Consider the following 14,538-nt stretch of genomic DNA (forward strand, 5'->3'; position numbering starts at 1 on the left):
ACACACACACACACACACACACACACACACACACACACACATATATATATATATATATATATATATATATATATATGCACACACACACAATTAACTTGGGCCAAAATAAAACCTGTCAGATAATTAAACTGTGGATTTTGCTTAAACAAACAAAAGGACCTTGACAAATCTATAAACTGACTTAGAAAAGGCCACTGTGCTCACAGATCAGCCAACGAGCAAAAACAGAAAAAAACCAAGGTCTGACTCAGACCTTGATTTTTTTAGCTCGGACTCTGAGGTCACAGACTTGAGTTGACTTTAAAGTAAAAAAAAAAAAAGTTGACAGGAAACCTGAGACTTGAATTATGCCCTGCTTCCAACTACAAGTAAAAAGCAGACATCCTGCCAAAGATCTGATCTGATCATTTAAATAAAGGCTCTCATCAAATCGCATCTGTTGTCTTTTACTTTGAGCTGCACACTATGTGAGGATAATTTTAGAACGGAGGCCCAGACGGTACAAAAACCTCTCATCGATAAAAAGCGAATACATTTACCCGAAGCTGTCGACCAGCTCGTCACTGGTTCACCCACATTTACCTGCTATGGACGGATTCCTTCGGTGTGTGAGCAGCAAACAGCGTTTTAAAACTCAAATGCGATTAAAAATGGTATCAGCTCACCAGCGTCCGTCAAAATGACGAAATTGTCTTCGTTCGAAGAATCGTGAGAAAATTGATCCAAACGGCTGAAACATGTAGCTCTTCTCTCTTCAAAGACACGTCATTTTTTCCTCTCCCTTTCTCTCAGTAGCAGGCTCAGGTTACAGTCGTTATGTCTACGAGATATTGTGAATTAAAAAAAAACGCACATTTACACATTTTCCTACTGGTTCAAGAGTAACTTTGCGCCAAGAAGTCGAGAGGTTTGTACGACTGTGAGAAAGGGGGAAAAAAAAACAGTGGGCACGAGCGCAGCAAGGCGGAGAAAGCTCGTCGCTGATTGGTCGACTGCAACACGAAATTCTAAACCACATCTGCTTGGACGATTCCTATTGGTTGGAGCGTTAAAGGGCAATTCCGTTACTTTTAGAAAACATTTCTTCCCACCCCTGCTCTCTCGAGGCTAAAATTACTTTACTGCATCGATCGCTGCTTTCAGCAAAAGCGCACCGAGTGAAATTTAATCACAATGTGGGATTTACTGGGGGTTAAAGCCGCCGCATTTAATTTACTCATCTTTTCATTAGCGAGGCGTTATGATGCTCTTACAAAGTTACAAGGAAGGATACTCATGTCGGATCGAGGCTTCTGAGGAAGTGTGAACAGGCCTGACAAAATAAATCAATAAAACATTAAATAACCACTGAAGTTCATGAATGAGTAATAAGATCCATGAATAATTAATACAGTTTGTTCATATAGGACAATGCTGATTGTGTGACAATTAAAATGAAAAGTGGCTTTTAACTTTTATTGATAATCCCTCAATCTAGGTAATCGATTAGTGGATGATAATAAGTAGTTTTTGTTTCAGAATGAGCTGGATATGCCAAGACTGCTAAGAGAACACTGAGTCAACATGCTGTATGTTAACACACTGAGTCTGAACAGGACAAAAAATGAGCTGCAGGGCATCTATTAACTATCTTCAACCCAGTCTGTGAACTTTAAACAGTTTAAACAGATTGATTGTGCTGCAGCAGTGCTTGCATTCACTGTGTTGATGTTAAACCACAGAAGCGAGCAAGTTCTCAAGTCTGACAAAGTTTTTCTTGTAGTCCTTGGAGTCATTATCTTCTGTGAACAGTGTGTCAGACACAAAATGTGATAATACCAAAGTTACAGATGCTTGGTGAAACGTCATGTGAACAGTAGGGATTGGTGAAATGCTTTAATTTTGTTCTCTTATAGTGTTCCCTATAGTCACTTCTCCTTGTAAACACCACAGCTTACACTTGCTGACCTTTAAAGATTTACTGTTGAAACTATTTTTGTCCAAATCCCTGGACAAGTCTTGCAAAACAAAGACTTTTTTTTTTAAAATAACTGAGCCCCTATTGCTTTTTTTTTTTTTTTTGGTGTGGAAACTCTCCATAAAACAACACAATATTGTAATTTTACAACAAAAAATATGAGCAAATATAAGTTGATAAACAAGATATAAAAAAAAACGAACGCTGCCGCTGCAATTCTACAGATACATCTTTTTTGTTTTTTAGTTTCTTCCATACTAATTATGGTCAAATAAAAAATTTTTTTTTGCATCGTCTCCCACTTGTTTGGTTCCAAGTCAAATCACGGAGGGAGTAGGTTCAGGAGAGAAACCTAAACCTCTTTCTCCAGCTCCTCCTGGGGGACCCCAAGGTGTTTCCAAGCTACAGAAGATGCACAATCCCTCCAGCAAATTCTGAGTCTTCCCTGGGGCCTCTTCCCAGTGGGGCATGCTCAGAAAACCTCCAAAGGGAGGCGTCCAGGAGGCATCAGATTCCAGAACCACTTCAACTGACTCCTTTTGATGCGACGGAGCAGCGGCTCTTTGGAGTTTCTTCCCTGGATGACGGAGCTCCTCGCTCTTTCTAAGGCTGAGCACAGCCACCCTACAGAGAAGTCATTTTGGCCATTTGCTTTGTTTTCACCCCCTCCACAAAATTGCCACCTTGTGGAGGGGTTTGAGTATCCCTATAATCATGGGGGTCTATGCTGTTTGGGTAATCAGCCTCTGGTTGGGTTTCTCATGACAAACAGGGCTAAGGGAAGACTCAGACCAAGACCGATCTACATTATATATGTAGATTATGAAGAGGGTGGGACCTAAGACTGAGCCTTGTGGTGCACCATTGTTGACAGTTATAGCTGAAAGAAGTACCATTATGTTGAACACATTGCCTTCGATCTAAGAGATAACTAGAAACCCATCCAATACAAAACATTGATGAATGAACAACACATGAATCAGGAACACTCAGGGGGTGCTCAGCTGGGCCGAGCTCTAGCAGGGGTGCCCAATACGTCGATCACAATCTACTGGTTGATCGCAAAGCTTGTATGGGTAGATCACATGGCATAAACAAAACAAAAAAAATAGAAGTCAGCCTATCGTCCATCCTCACTATGAAATTTGTCACTTGACTGACATAAAGGACAGCCAGTCTAACCTTTAATGACCCATAGGTCATCACACATGCGCAAACAACCGCGCCAAAAACTGTAACAAGCTACCACGTTGCCTAGTTAGTCTCCAATTTATTTATGTTAAACTCAAGAAAAGGTATAAAATGTTTAAAACCTTGGAGTCTAAGGTTACGGGATGCCACCCCTACGTGATCCCACCAGTTTCAGTGTGAGGTCAGTTCAGTCCTCAAATGCGTTTGCAGAACTTCAGAATTTCTCTCATTTATTTATTTCATAAGGCTTTGCTGCTTCTGTGTTTACTTCCAACTATAAGAAACACGCTGGTCCAAAATCACCCTCTGCAACATTTACTTTGCTGAACCTGAGTGCTCAGAGAGAAACTGATGTGATAAACAAACAGGAAGCCAAAAACAGAAACCAGCATCCTTCCTCTGCGGTGACACAATGACACAAAAACATGAGCTTTTTTTTTTTAAACTTGTGCGACGAGAGCTGCATTTTACAAAATGTGCAAAATAAAATATAAAAATATGCTCCTAAAAACAAGTTTAAGGCATCCCAAAGCTGCTACTTTAAATCAATTGTTGCACCAATTAAGACACCTAAGAAGATGCACTGAAAATCAATCAGACCTTTTCTGCATTTTATATTCTTTTTGAAACACACATTGAGAGAAAGCAATCCAGGTCATATTGAAGGTGGTAACTGTAAAAATCCCTGTCCGCATGATTCAAACAGTTTAAAACAGATTTAAGCTTTTCAGCTGAAGATCCATCTTTTGGTCTTTCCCGACTGAAAAAACACCAGGCAGGTGATCCGCTGTGCACCAAAATGAGTCTACAAGGCAATCAGACAGCTCCTGGTACTCCCGTCTGTCAGCATGCTGTTCAAAAGGTATTGGTCCAGTCTACTTCTGGCCTGTGGCTGCATCATGACTGTCCTCAGCCCTCGTCCATCTCTGCGTCAGCGTTTTCCTGCTCCGGGTCACCTGGTAGGACGTCTGCGACGGTCTGGATGAGCTCCTCTATCTGCTCTTCTGACAAACGCTCTTCACTCTCCTCTACCATCTAAACACAAGAAGAAAAATGGTAAGTTTCTGTCATTTGGCATTTGTTTTACGCAGGATGACCTTCCTGATGCAACCTGGGCTCAAACATGCAACCTCAGGGTTACAAGACCGCAGCACGGACCACCGAGCTACCGCTGCACCAAGCACAAGAAACAAAAGGGACAAAATTAGTTTAAAAAATATGTTTCTCTAAAAAAACGTAACATCGTAAAGAATGTAACTGATTTAACTGTCCCCCCCCCCCCCCCCCCCAAAAAAGCAGTTTCAGACCATTTTTACATTTCTCTACATATAACTACATAAATATATTGTATATCCGAGTGATTTCACGTCAAGCACTTTGGTTCTTTACTTTAGACGGCTTAAAAACTCTCAATCCATTTAAGAGGTTTTTTTTAATATTATGATCAAACGTGTTTTTCTGTGCAGATGGAGTTTGCCACTTTTTATAGAACTGCAGATGTTCTAAATTTAAAGGAGGTCAACAAATTGTTAGGTGCCCCAGAAAACTGGAAAATAAAACATCTACCACTCAGTGAAGCCAGATTAAACTCTACAAACAGAAACAGATGTGATAAAACTTAAAAGAATTATAACAATGACTAAATAACAGCCTTTGCCAAGGCCGTTCCCACAGATGAAATAAATCTTGCGACTAACGTCTTCAAGCACACAACCGAGCAGAATATCCGGTTCGGACTATTTTTTGTGTGATACAAATTCATTGTCAGGACAGCTGCGGAGGTAGTTTTATAATTCTGCTCAAAACTATTGATGTTACTGTGAAAAATAAAATAAACATCCTTCATCGTTCATGACATGTTAGGTTATGCGCCAACTTCTCATCAATCAAAAAGTGACTTGGAAAAAAAAAAAAAAAGAGTACAGCAAACGGCACATGATTTTATGCCTGTCAACAAACTGTTATACAGCAAGCTATAGAAACGGTGCGGACAAAGACTTTGACCTTAGATCTGGAGTGACGACAACTATTTGTAAAACGCTGTCTAGTCATGATGTATATGTTTATGAAGTTTTGTTAAATTATCTTAAATGGGTGAGAAGTTCTGGACGGGACAAGCAAAGGCCTTGTTTTTACTTTGACCTTGATTTGTGACCCTGACCTTGGAGCTGGAGTGATGAAATGTGACCTGACTCTTTAATGATGATGCACATGAGCATGAAGTTTTGTTAAATTATCTTGAGTGGATCAGAAGTTATAGTCGGAACAAGAGAAAGTATACAGGCATATGAAGGAAGAATATAGCATGTCTGCCTTTGAGGGGTGTATAAAAATTAATATGAATATAATCCATGTTCGTTTAAAACAGGTCTCTCTTGTAAATGAGTCCTCGTGGCTCAATGAGACTAACCTGTATAAATAAAGGTTGAATGAAAATATGAAGAAAAAAAGATTTTAACCTTAAGACTTCGAGGATTTAACAAAACAACATATTTTCTAGTCAGCTATAGTTTAAGAATATTTATTTTAAAAAGATTATACATAAAATAATCATACTGTATAATAATATACATAATAAATACTGAGTACAGTATTTATTTATCACACAATTAAAAAAAAACCCCAACAACTAACTAACCAGTTCAAACAACTAAACTAAGTAGAAACCAAATTCTTACATTTCTTCAACCTATACGTCTGTTCTGCTTCTGTTTGGCCTGCGCTCACTGCTCTGCTTCTTCAGCTTTGTGTTTGAAATGTTTCTCGTGTTTTAATGGAAATAAAAACAGGTCATGGAGGTACTGGGTGAGGACAAGAGGATTTCGAGGACAGAGTGAGGTGGAGGAGGATGAGTCGCCATGACAAACCCTAAAGAGGGAAAAGCCATAAGAAAAAAGTAGTTTTTTACATTTTGAATCTTGGCCTAGATCAGGGGTGTCAAACTCACTTAAAAAGGGGGCCAAAATTAAAACCTTTTTGAAACTAAGGGCCAATTTCAGAATCTACATCAACTCAAATCAGATACCCAGCATCTTTTCTTGGTCACAGGTTCCTCAACAAGAGCTTGATTGGTCTCATTTGATGTTCTCTGTTGTGCTTTCGACATCATAATCAAAGATTACTGAAAAATTCAAGAGATAGAAGTATTTTATGTTTCACATATCATCTTGGGGGCCAGATAAGCTGTCAACGAGGGCCAAATTTGGTCCCCGGGCGTTGAGTTTGACACATATGACCTAGATACTACACTTAAAATGATTTTAAATCAAAAGAGTTCTCTATTTTCGAATAGTTGGAGGTCAAATAAACTACAGATAACAGATTTAATTCATACACAAACAAAACTATTGATTAAGCCGGTAGAGTCCAGTCCTGGTCTATGGGAACCACTAGCCTACAAGTTTAAGTAAGTTCTGTGTCAGGTCCATGAAAAAGACTTACTAGTTGAATTTCCACTGCAGTTTGTGGTCGGTGGTTCAACAGTTGTAGTTTTTCTGCCCTGTTGACGAGACAGACTATAACGTGAAATGGAGTCTTTACTAATGTACAAGACAATGCATCTTAAGAATAAGAATGTAACTGATAAAAGCTTGTGTAAGCTCCAACCGACTTGGTGAGTTTGTGAGGCATCATAGTGGTGAGGAACTCTTTGACGATCTCAGGACTTTGTCTGCTGCTCGGCGTCTTCGACAGGTACTTCAGAGTCTGAGAGCAAACAGAGGAAACCGTAGGTGTGTTTTTGGAACGAATATGACAGAAGCAAAAGTGAAGTGAGGGAAAATAAAGACGTGCAACTACCTCATACATGATCGTGTTGAGGTTCTGCTGCCCGGCGCTGTGTTTGCTTTTCCCGGCATCTTTTCTCTGCTCCTTCAAGTCTGTGAGGAGTTTGAACACCTGAGAAACAAGCAGACGAACAAAACTGATCTATTTGACTGAAAGTGTTGATATGTGACGACAAACACTCTGACTTACCTCATAGTTGCTGAGCATTGCAGCGCTTGCATTTTTACTGAAACCAAAACAACACGAAGCGTTTAAGATGATGTCACTGTAATATAATAAACTAGTGAAAAATGCTCTATGTGTAAAGGTTTATACCTTTAAAATAAACTTCACCTTAAAAAGAATTACATTTACTGAAGTTAAAACAGCCCATTAAAGTTTGACAAAGCTTGGGTTCTGTCTCGTTTTATGATGCTGCAGAATAATCCCTTTACAACAGTGCGTTTAAAAAGTCACACTTAAAAATCTAAACGTACTCTCCATCAGAGTCAGAGATTTTTTATTGTCATTCACACCTCATGTGGTACATGTGGTGGAGCGAAATTATGTATTATGTATATGTAATTATGTATCAATAATTATTTTTAAATTGATATCAAACAAGAAGGAAGCTGGCTTTAAACAATAGAAACGTTAAACAAAAGTGTTTGCTCTGGACTTAAAAAAGCATAAACAAATAAATAGTGAATTAACAACATTAACTAAGACAAAGAAAATAAAAGAGGTTTGTTTGAATTCTGACGTTTGATTCTGTATTTTTATGATGAAATACAACAAAACTGATTCATAATGTATACAGAAATACATTAAATTTAAATCAGTCAGTGTTGCAATGAGGTTGGTCAAAGACAATTAAATTGAAAACAAATGGATCATGAACCTTAAAGAATTGCCAATTGTTGTCCTAATTTTAGTTTATTTAAACAAAACTGGAAGAACAAAACTATAAAATGAAGAATATTTGTGCATGCTCAATATTTAAATAAAATTAAATAAGTGTAAAAAAATTAAATATAAAATATGGTCTGTTTTACGTTCTATGTCGATGTGTGCGTATAACCGAACGCCTCGCACACTTGATCTTTAAATTAACCAGAAGCTCAACATTTTTTAACCCACAACGCTTTGCTCCGACCCCTAGATAACACGTGTTATACAGCTGCTGCTTAACAATATACAGTGATAAAATAAATGAAAACGTTTTGAAAGTAAAATCTTACACTTCCATTTCGCCAGATAGGAGGTGCGGTACGCTGCTAATAGTGTCCGTCGAGAAACTGTAACCAATTAAAGGTTCCTACAGCAGCCCGTACTTGTTTTGTGCCGCCCTCTGCTGTTCGTTTAATCCCATTGAGCCTCGAGGACTCATTTACAAGAGACCTGATTTCAACAGAGTGATGACAACAATGGACAACAGTAGACTGTTATAAAAAGGCATACAGATTTTATTTTTTTACAAATAAGATGGCAAAAAAAAAGTAACAAAAACAGCTTGATTATAAGGCGAATGGAGAAAACTAAAAACAGGAACATGTCTGCATTGGTTTTTGCCAGGAGTCCAATAGATTCTTAAAGCCACTTAGAGAGGTCAAGGTCGAGAGCTTCTTGACCCCTACTTTAAATTCCATTATTTATTAATATTTGTCAAGAGGCCCCAGTTCATGAACACTTAATGGTTAATAAACTGTGGTAATATCAAATAAATCCAGGGAGATGTGGGTGCTTCATCCCCCCCCCCCCCCCCCACACACACACACATTTTGATGTCACAATTAGGGGGGGTTTGAACCAGCAACTTTACAATTACACACTCACTTCGCTGGGATCTGCACCATTCTGCCCCACCCCGATAAAAGACGATTAAATGAGCTAAAAAGGAACAAGTACCAGGTAAAATAAGTGAACGTTAATAAACAAATATTACACATAACAATCCAGTTGGGGTCATGACAATTAGAAATTAAACACATAAATGGACTGTATGTTTTACATTAAAACAAATAATTTAAGATTTGAATTTAAATATAATGTAATAAACTAACCACTTTGGTTTAGAGAAATAGGTGATCTTGACTTTTTTACAGGTCATAAAATATTTCAAGTGTACTCACAAGCAGATTTTTTTGTCAGCTAAATATACCCGTTAACGTGAAAACAAATATTTCAGTTGCCAAATCTCTGAATTCGTTTCTAAGAGCTTTCATTTTGACACCAGTTTTAATTTTCCTGTAAAAGTAACTATCAGTAACAATTATTTGGGGACTTTATGTAGAAAAAAAACCTTACAGCAGTCTGTTTTCATCAAGAATCATTTATTTTCAATTCATTGTTTGACAAACAAAATATTTCTTCCATATGCTGGACTTTTACAACATTCACCATTGTATTTATGACAATTGAAAAAAACCCCGACAAAAAACAATTCATACAGAATTACATGAAATACAATAAAACAAGAAAAAAAAAGCTAAATATTGTTGTCAATACCAAACAAGATTTAAAATTATAATTAAACTGCAAATGTTTGAAACAAAGTTGTAACAGGGAAAAAATGTTGGCAAACCATTACACTTGTGATTATATTACAACAACACCAACAACAACCAGATTTCATTTCAAAATACAGATTTCAACAAATTAATTTCAGACAGGCAGTTGTAAAGAAAAGGATCTGCAGACGTTTGTTTGCAGTTGGGAAGAAAATTGAAATAGATCATTGCAAAAAAGATTATTTAACTTGGTACAAGCATCGCTACCATTTTAAGACAACACTGATCTTAATTGCAGTGGTCCCTGAACGCTGCTTCATGATCATTACAGTTCAATTCAATTCAGTTTATTTATATAGCACCAAGTCACAACAGAAGTCATCTCAGGGCGCTGAACAGTAACATTCATATATATATAAAATATTTTAACACTTTTTATTTGTGGAGCAGACTGCTTTGAATTTAACTCCATCACAGAACTCTCGTCTTGAGCAAGCATGAAAGCGACAGTGGAAAGGAAAAACTCCCAGAAACCTTTGGCAGAACCATGCTCAGGACAAGCAGCCATCTGATTACATGAATATTTAAACGATACTTCAGCAGCAGCAAGCTGTAGCACTTCCAGTAGGAATTTAACATGTACTGTTTAACAAAGTAAAGCTTTCTATAATAGAGCTTGCATGAATTTCTTATTCTCGTTACGGATTAGAACAATTTTAAGATGCCAGCAATCCCCAGTGTCCTTGTCCCTGCTCTGACTAGGCGTTAGCTCGGTCAAAATTAAACCTCATTTTCCCCAAGTGATTAAAACTTTTGCCTACACTTTTTAGGTTTTTAAAGCCAGAACATCCTGATACTGTATGTGTGATCATCTCGTGTGCGTCACTGCATTTCTTTTCAGATCTTAACTCTGCAAGTTACTCAATGTCCATAGGAACGGTTTCTTCTTTTACCAAGAAGAACTCACAGAATTCCTTTAAATCGACATCATTTAGGTGAACTAAATCATTGACTGTGTTTCTAAATGATGTGAGATTTCTGCTCTCAACCAGTTCCTTCACATTTTTCATAATGATTTTATTCTGGTTGTAACGGCAAGCCAGGTATTCCTTTAAAAGGTCAACCTTTTTCCTTTCCACCATATGAATGATGAGATGTTCCATAATGACAGATAAAGGATGGCCAAACTCAATCACACTCTGGGGCTCACCCCTTGCTGTTTCGTAATTATACCCTCCTGTATGCATTGCAATAATGTTGCCATGGTTATTAAAAACAGGAGAGCCAGAGGAGAGCATATGAAAACAAGATCCATAATACAGATTCTGGCTTTGTTGTTGGACAGATTGTGCCACTTTTTCAAAGAAGGAGTCAGTAATCAACTGAATACAATCTTGATTCTCCAAGTACTGCCTCTCCACAACCTGAGTGCGTTTCTGGAAAGGAACAATCAAGCATGGATCTATTTTTTTCACACCTCCATTTGGATGTCCAATGATGCAAATCCCACCATCTTTGGAGGGGAAACCAAGATGTTTTAAGAGTCGGGCAGGCAGTGTCTGATTAGTCTTGAGCTTTAGCAAAGCCCAGTCTCTCGCCAGCACATTGCATGTGTACTCAAAGCAAACCACCTCCTCCACATCAACTGCTCCCCCAGTGTCCTCTACACTTTCATATGAGAAGTGCAATGAGACATTCTGAGTAAGTTGCTCCCTGTTCTCATTGTAAAGATCTTTAATAACATGGGCATTAGTGAGGACGTAGCAGCCAAAAAGGAGAAACCCAGTTCCATACGGCTCCCCATTTACTCTCACTTGGCATACTGAATCACTGAGCTCCATCATCGTCTTCATGGTTTTCACTTTCTTGCACCTCTGAGCACTCTGTCCAAATTCCACACGAAACAGATTCTGGACACGAGAAAGCTTAAAAGCCCCAGGTTTTATGGTTTTCACTGCATTTTTAAACTGCAAGTATAACTGATCTCTCATTACATTTGAGTTGGGTATTTCCCACAATGTTTGTTTTAGCTTAATGTCAGCATTAGAATCCGTTTTGTTTAAGTGTGCTGCCATTTCTGAGTCAGACTGAGGCTGATTTTCATTTGGTGTCAGATAAGCTTCCTCAAGACTGCCAGACTGACTGTGCGGGGCACTTCCCTTACTGAGCAGAATAACCTGAAAGGTTTTGTCGCTGAGGTCATCAACGAGATTGGAAAACTCAATTTTTGCCTCACCGCTTTTGCAAGAGAGTGCACTGTTCTTTTTGAATACGATATTGAGAAAGCGCCCATCTCTTTTTATAGCCTGCTTCACTTTTTCCCCTTTGTAAGCATAAACAGTAACTTCATGTATTGCTGTTCTTAGTGATGGATTTCTCATGACTTTTACAATTCCTCTACCTCCCTTTGCTAACACATGAAACACTACTAGCTCACAAGAGGGTTCATTCTGGCAGGCAAAGACACGAACATGCCTTTTAGGTTGCTCTACAGCCTTTACGAACTTTACAGTCAAACAATCATCTTTTTGAATTAAAGTACAAGGAAAGTGAGTACTGAGCGCTTTCCCATCTCTTATAATAACAAGCTCTTTGCCTATGCACTTCGCTGCAAGTTTTTTAAACTGACTACTTCTCTTCAGCGAGTCCTCAACAGTTCCAAATTTGTTGCAGGTCATAAAATTGGGAGGCTTGTCACTCCAGCGCCATCCAAATGAATGGGTTGAATGCAGAACCTCCTAGGTACATAAAAACAAACACAAAACAGCAACAAATAAACACCAGAAACTTTTACTTTAATTTTAAGCACATATCATGTAAAAGTGTAACAAAGACTACTCAAATGTAAAAAAAAAAAATGATAAAAGGTTTTTAAAATTAGACAAACCTTTGTTACATTTTGCAGAAGAGATGCATCGTTTTCATTGTTCAAGATGCTTTCAGTTTCCTTGAAAAACCAATACAAATGTAACAGTGAAGCATAATAAGTGTTATTTTTGAATACTTTTTGTGCAGAAGACTGAATTACTCTAGAAAATAAGTACCTTCTGTGCTGATTCGACATTGTTGTTTGCCATGTTGGTGTCTCTTACTGAAGAAATTATGACGTTTCTTACATAGAAGATATAAAATATATAAATAAGCATACATACGACACTGTGAAAAATGTTTAAAGTAAAGTGTTAATTTTTATCAATTGACGACACAAAGTGAACTAACAAAAATTATAGCAACTGAAAACTCGCCACCAGCTAGCACTGGCTAGTCTGGTTAGCTTGTTTAGTTTCACTTTATATTACAAAATATATCTCCGTTAAAAATTTCGCCAGCACTACGTGACTGTCATAAAACAAAACAAAAAATAACGATAAGTGACTCAAACTCACATAAAATAGGAATGACAAGGCGTAATCGTGAATTTAGCGCCAACCGTCAGCTTGTTACCCCCGACCGTACTCTGTATTTTCGCGCCTATTTTTGAGGAAGAACTTCTTCTTCTTCTTCTTCTTTTATGTTTAATGGCGGTTGGCAAACAACTTATAGGTGCATTACCGCCACCTTCCAGACTGGAGTATAGATTAGATGTCCTATCATTATATTCTCCCCATAATGCCTGACATCTTGAGAAACCTAAAAATGCTGTTAAAAATTATATTTTCAGAAGATCTTTGCAGCTAATTTTTAACATCTAAATTGATTTTATTACTATTCATCTCTCTAATTAACAACTCTCTTTCCCGGCTGTATTTACTACATTCTAGAAGAATATGCTGCACCGTTTCTGACTCTCCACAAAAATTACACAAACCTGTACTATGTTTATTAATTATTTTCAGCGTACTATTCAGCCCCGTATGCCCAAATCTTAGTCTAGATATAATATCCTCTTCTCTTCTATTTCTATTTCCTTCCCTACATTCCCCTACTTTCCTTTGGATGCTATAATAAAATCTTGCCTTTTCTTCTCCATCCCATAATTCCTGCCATTTCTTTTTAAAATATATTTTACTTATACTTTTGATTTCATTTCTGCTTATTTTCATATTTACTTCAACCTTATCCCTTTTCGCTGCACTTTTAGCAAATTGATCCGCCAATTCATTTCCTATTATTCCAATATGAGCAGGAATCCAAATCAACTTTACCCTGGATCCAAACTCTTTGATTCTAAAAATTAATTGACCAATATTCAATATGATATCTTGTCTTGTATCTGAATTCTGTTCTAAAATACTTATTAATGCACTACTTGAATCTGAACAAATCAATATTTCCTTCTTTCCCGTTTCTTCACACCATTCTAGAGCCATTAAAATAGCCATTAGCTCACCTGTATAGACTGTCATTCTGTCTGTTACTCTTTTATTTTTCATAATATTTAAGTCCGGAACTATAAATGCTATTCCAATTTTACCATTTACCATTTTAGAAGCATCCGTATATATTTGTAGAAATTCAGCATATTCATTATTTACATACCTTTCGACCTCTTTTTTTTCTATTTGTCTGCCTTTTTCCAATAATCTTAAATCGACTTCAGGATTTTCAGTTAACCAAGGTGGAGTTTCAGGAATATTCACCACAGGACTAATTAAATAATGACTTATTCCTAGCTCACTTATCTCATTATTTATAATCCATCCAAAACTATTAATTTTTGTATTTTTTACTTTTTCTTGACAAGGTTGTAATGTAACATTTGGAGGATAGTTTTCCTTATGGCCTTTAATATTTGCCCAATAATTAATGGCTAGTTGTTTCCTTCTGATCTCTAATGGCATCTCACCCATTTCAACTTGTAAGGCTGATACTGGGGTAGTTTTCATTGCTCCACAGCAAATTCTTAAGGCCTGATATTGGATTCTATCAATTTCTTTTAATAAACTGTTAGACGCTGAACTATATACAACACATCCATAATCAATTACTGACCTGATTAGTCCTATGTATATCGTTTTTAATACTTTCCCACTAGCTCCCCAATCTTTACCTCTTAAACATCTCATTATATTTAAAATTTTTTTACTTTTCTCAACTATTTTCCTTACATGTATTTTCCATGTAAGTTTTTTGTCAAACCAGATTCCTAAATATTTAATCTGATCTATCTTTTCT

At 37.2% G+C, this 14,538-nt stretch overlaps 2 protein-coding genes across 2 annotated transcripts; both read right to left on the reverse strand.

Moving 5' to 3' along the window:
* Positions 1-4,037: 4,037 nt before the first annotated feature.
* Positions 4,038-8,201, reverse strand: LOC119419960 (calcitonin gene-related peptide-receptor component protein). Its single transcript, XM_037687330.1, has 6 exons — positions 8,155-8,201; positions 7,124-7,160; positions 6,947-7,045; positions 6,759-6,853; positions 6,590-6,647; positions 4,038-4,183 (listed from the first exon to the last, which is right to left on the reverse strand). The coding sequence occupies exons 1-6, from the start codon at positions 8,160-8,162 to the stop codon at positions 4,058-4,060; spliced, it is 423 nt and encodes a 140-aa protein (XP_037543258.1). The 5' UTR covers positions 8,163-8,201; the 3' UTR covers positions 4,038-4,057.
* Positions 8,202-10,340: 2,139 nt separating this feature from the next.
* LOC119420859 (protein FAM111A-like) lies at positions 10,341-13,063 on the reverse strand. The gene is made up of 4 exons (XM_037688282.1): positions 12,810-13,063; positions 12,468-12,534; positions 12,311-12,370; positions 10,341-12,161 (listed from the first exon to the last, which is right to left on the reverse strand). The coding sequence occupies exons 2-4, from the start codon at positions 12,498-12,500 to the stop codon at positions 10,341-10,343; spliced, it is 1,914 nt and encodes a 637-aa protein (XP_037544210.1). The 5' UTR covers positions 12,501-12,534; positions 12,810-13,063.
* Between the last annotated feature and the right edge of the window lie 1,475 nt (positions 13,064-14,538).

This window comes from Nematolebias whitei, chromosome 14, assembly GCF_014905685.2.
Source record: "Nematolebias whitei isolate Nwh7 chromosome 14, NemWhi1, whole genome shotgun sequence".
Taxonomy (NCBI): Eukaryota; Metazoa; Chordata; class Actinopteri; order Cyprinodontiformes; family Rivulidae; genus Nematolebias; species Nematolebias whitei.

Bases quoted from the DNA above. Each gene is read 5' to 3' on its own strand.
- LOC119420859 (XM_037688282.1), bottom strand. From the start codon at position 12,500: ATGGCAAACAACAATGTCGAATCAGCACAGAAG. The intron at 12,371-12,467 runs GTACTTATTTTC...TGGTTTTTCAAG, and splicing joins ATGTCGAATCAGCACAGAAG to GAAACTGAAAGCATCTTGAA. The intron at 12,162-12,310 runs GTTTGTCTAATT...TTATGTACCTAG, and splicing joins TTCTGCAAAATGTAACAAAG to GAGGTTCTGCATTCAACCCA.
- LOC119419960 (XM_037687330.1), bottom strand. The intron at 6,854-6,946 runs GTAGTTGCACGT...GTTTGCTCTCAG, and splicing joins TCAACACGATCATGTATGAG to ACTCTGAAGTACCTGTCGAA. The intron at 4,184-6,589 runs GTAAGTCTTTTT...TCTTGTGTTTAG, and splicing joins CTGCAGTGGAAATTCAACTA to ATGGTAGAGGAGAGTGAAGA.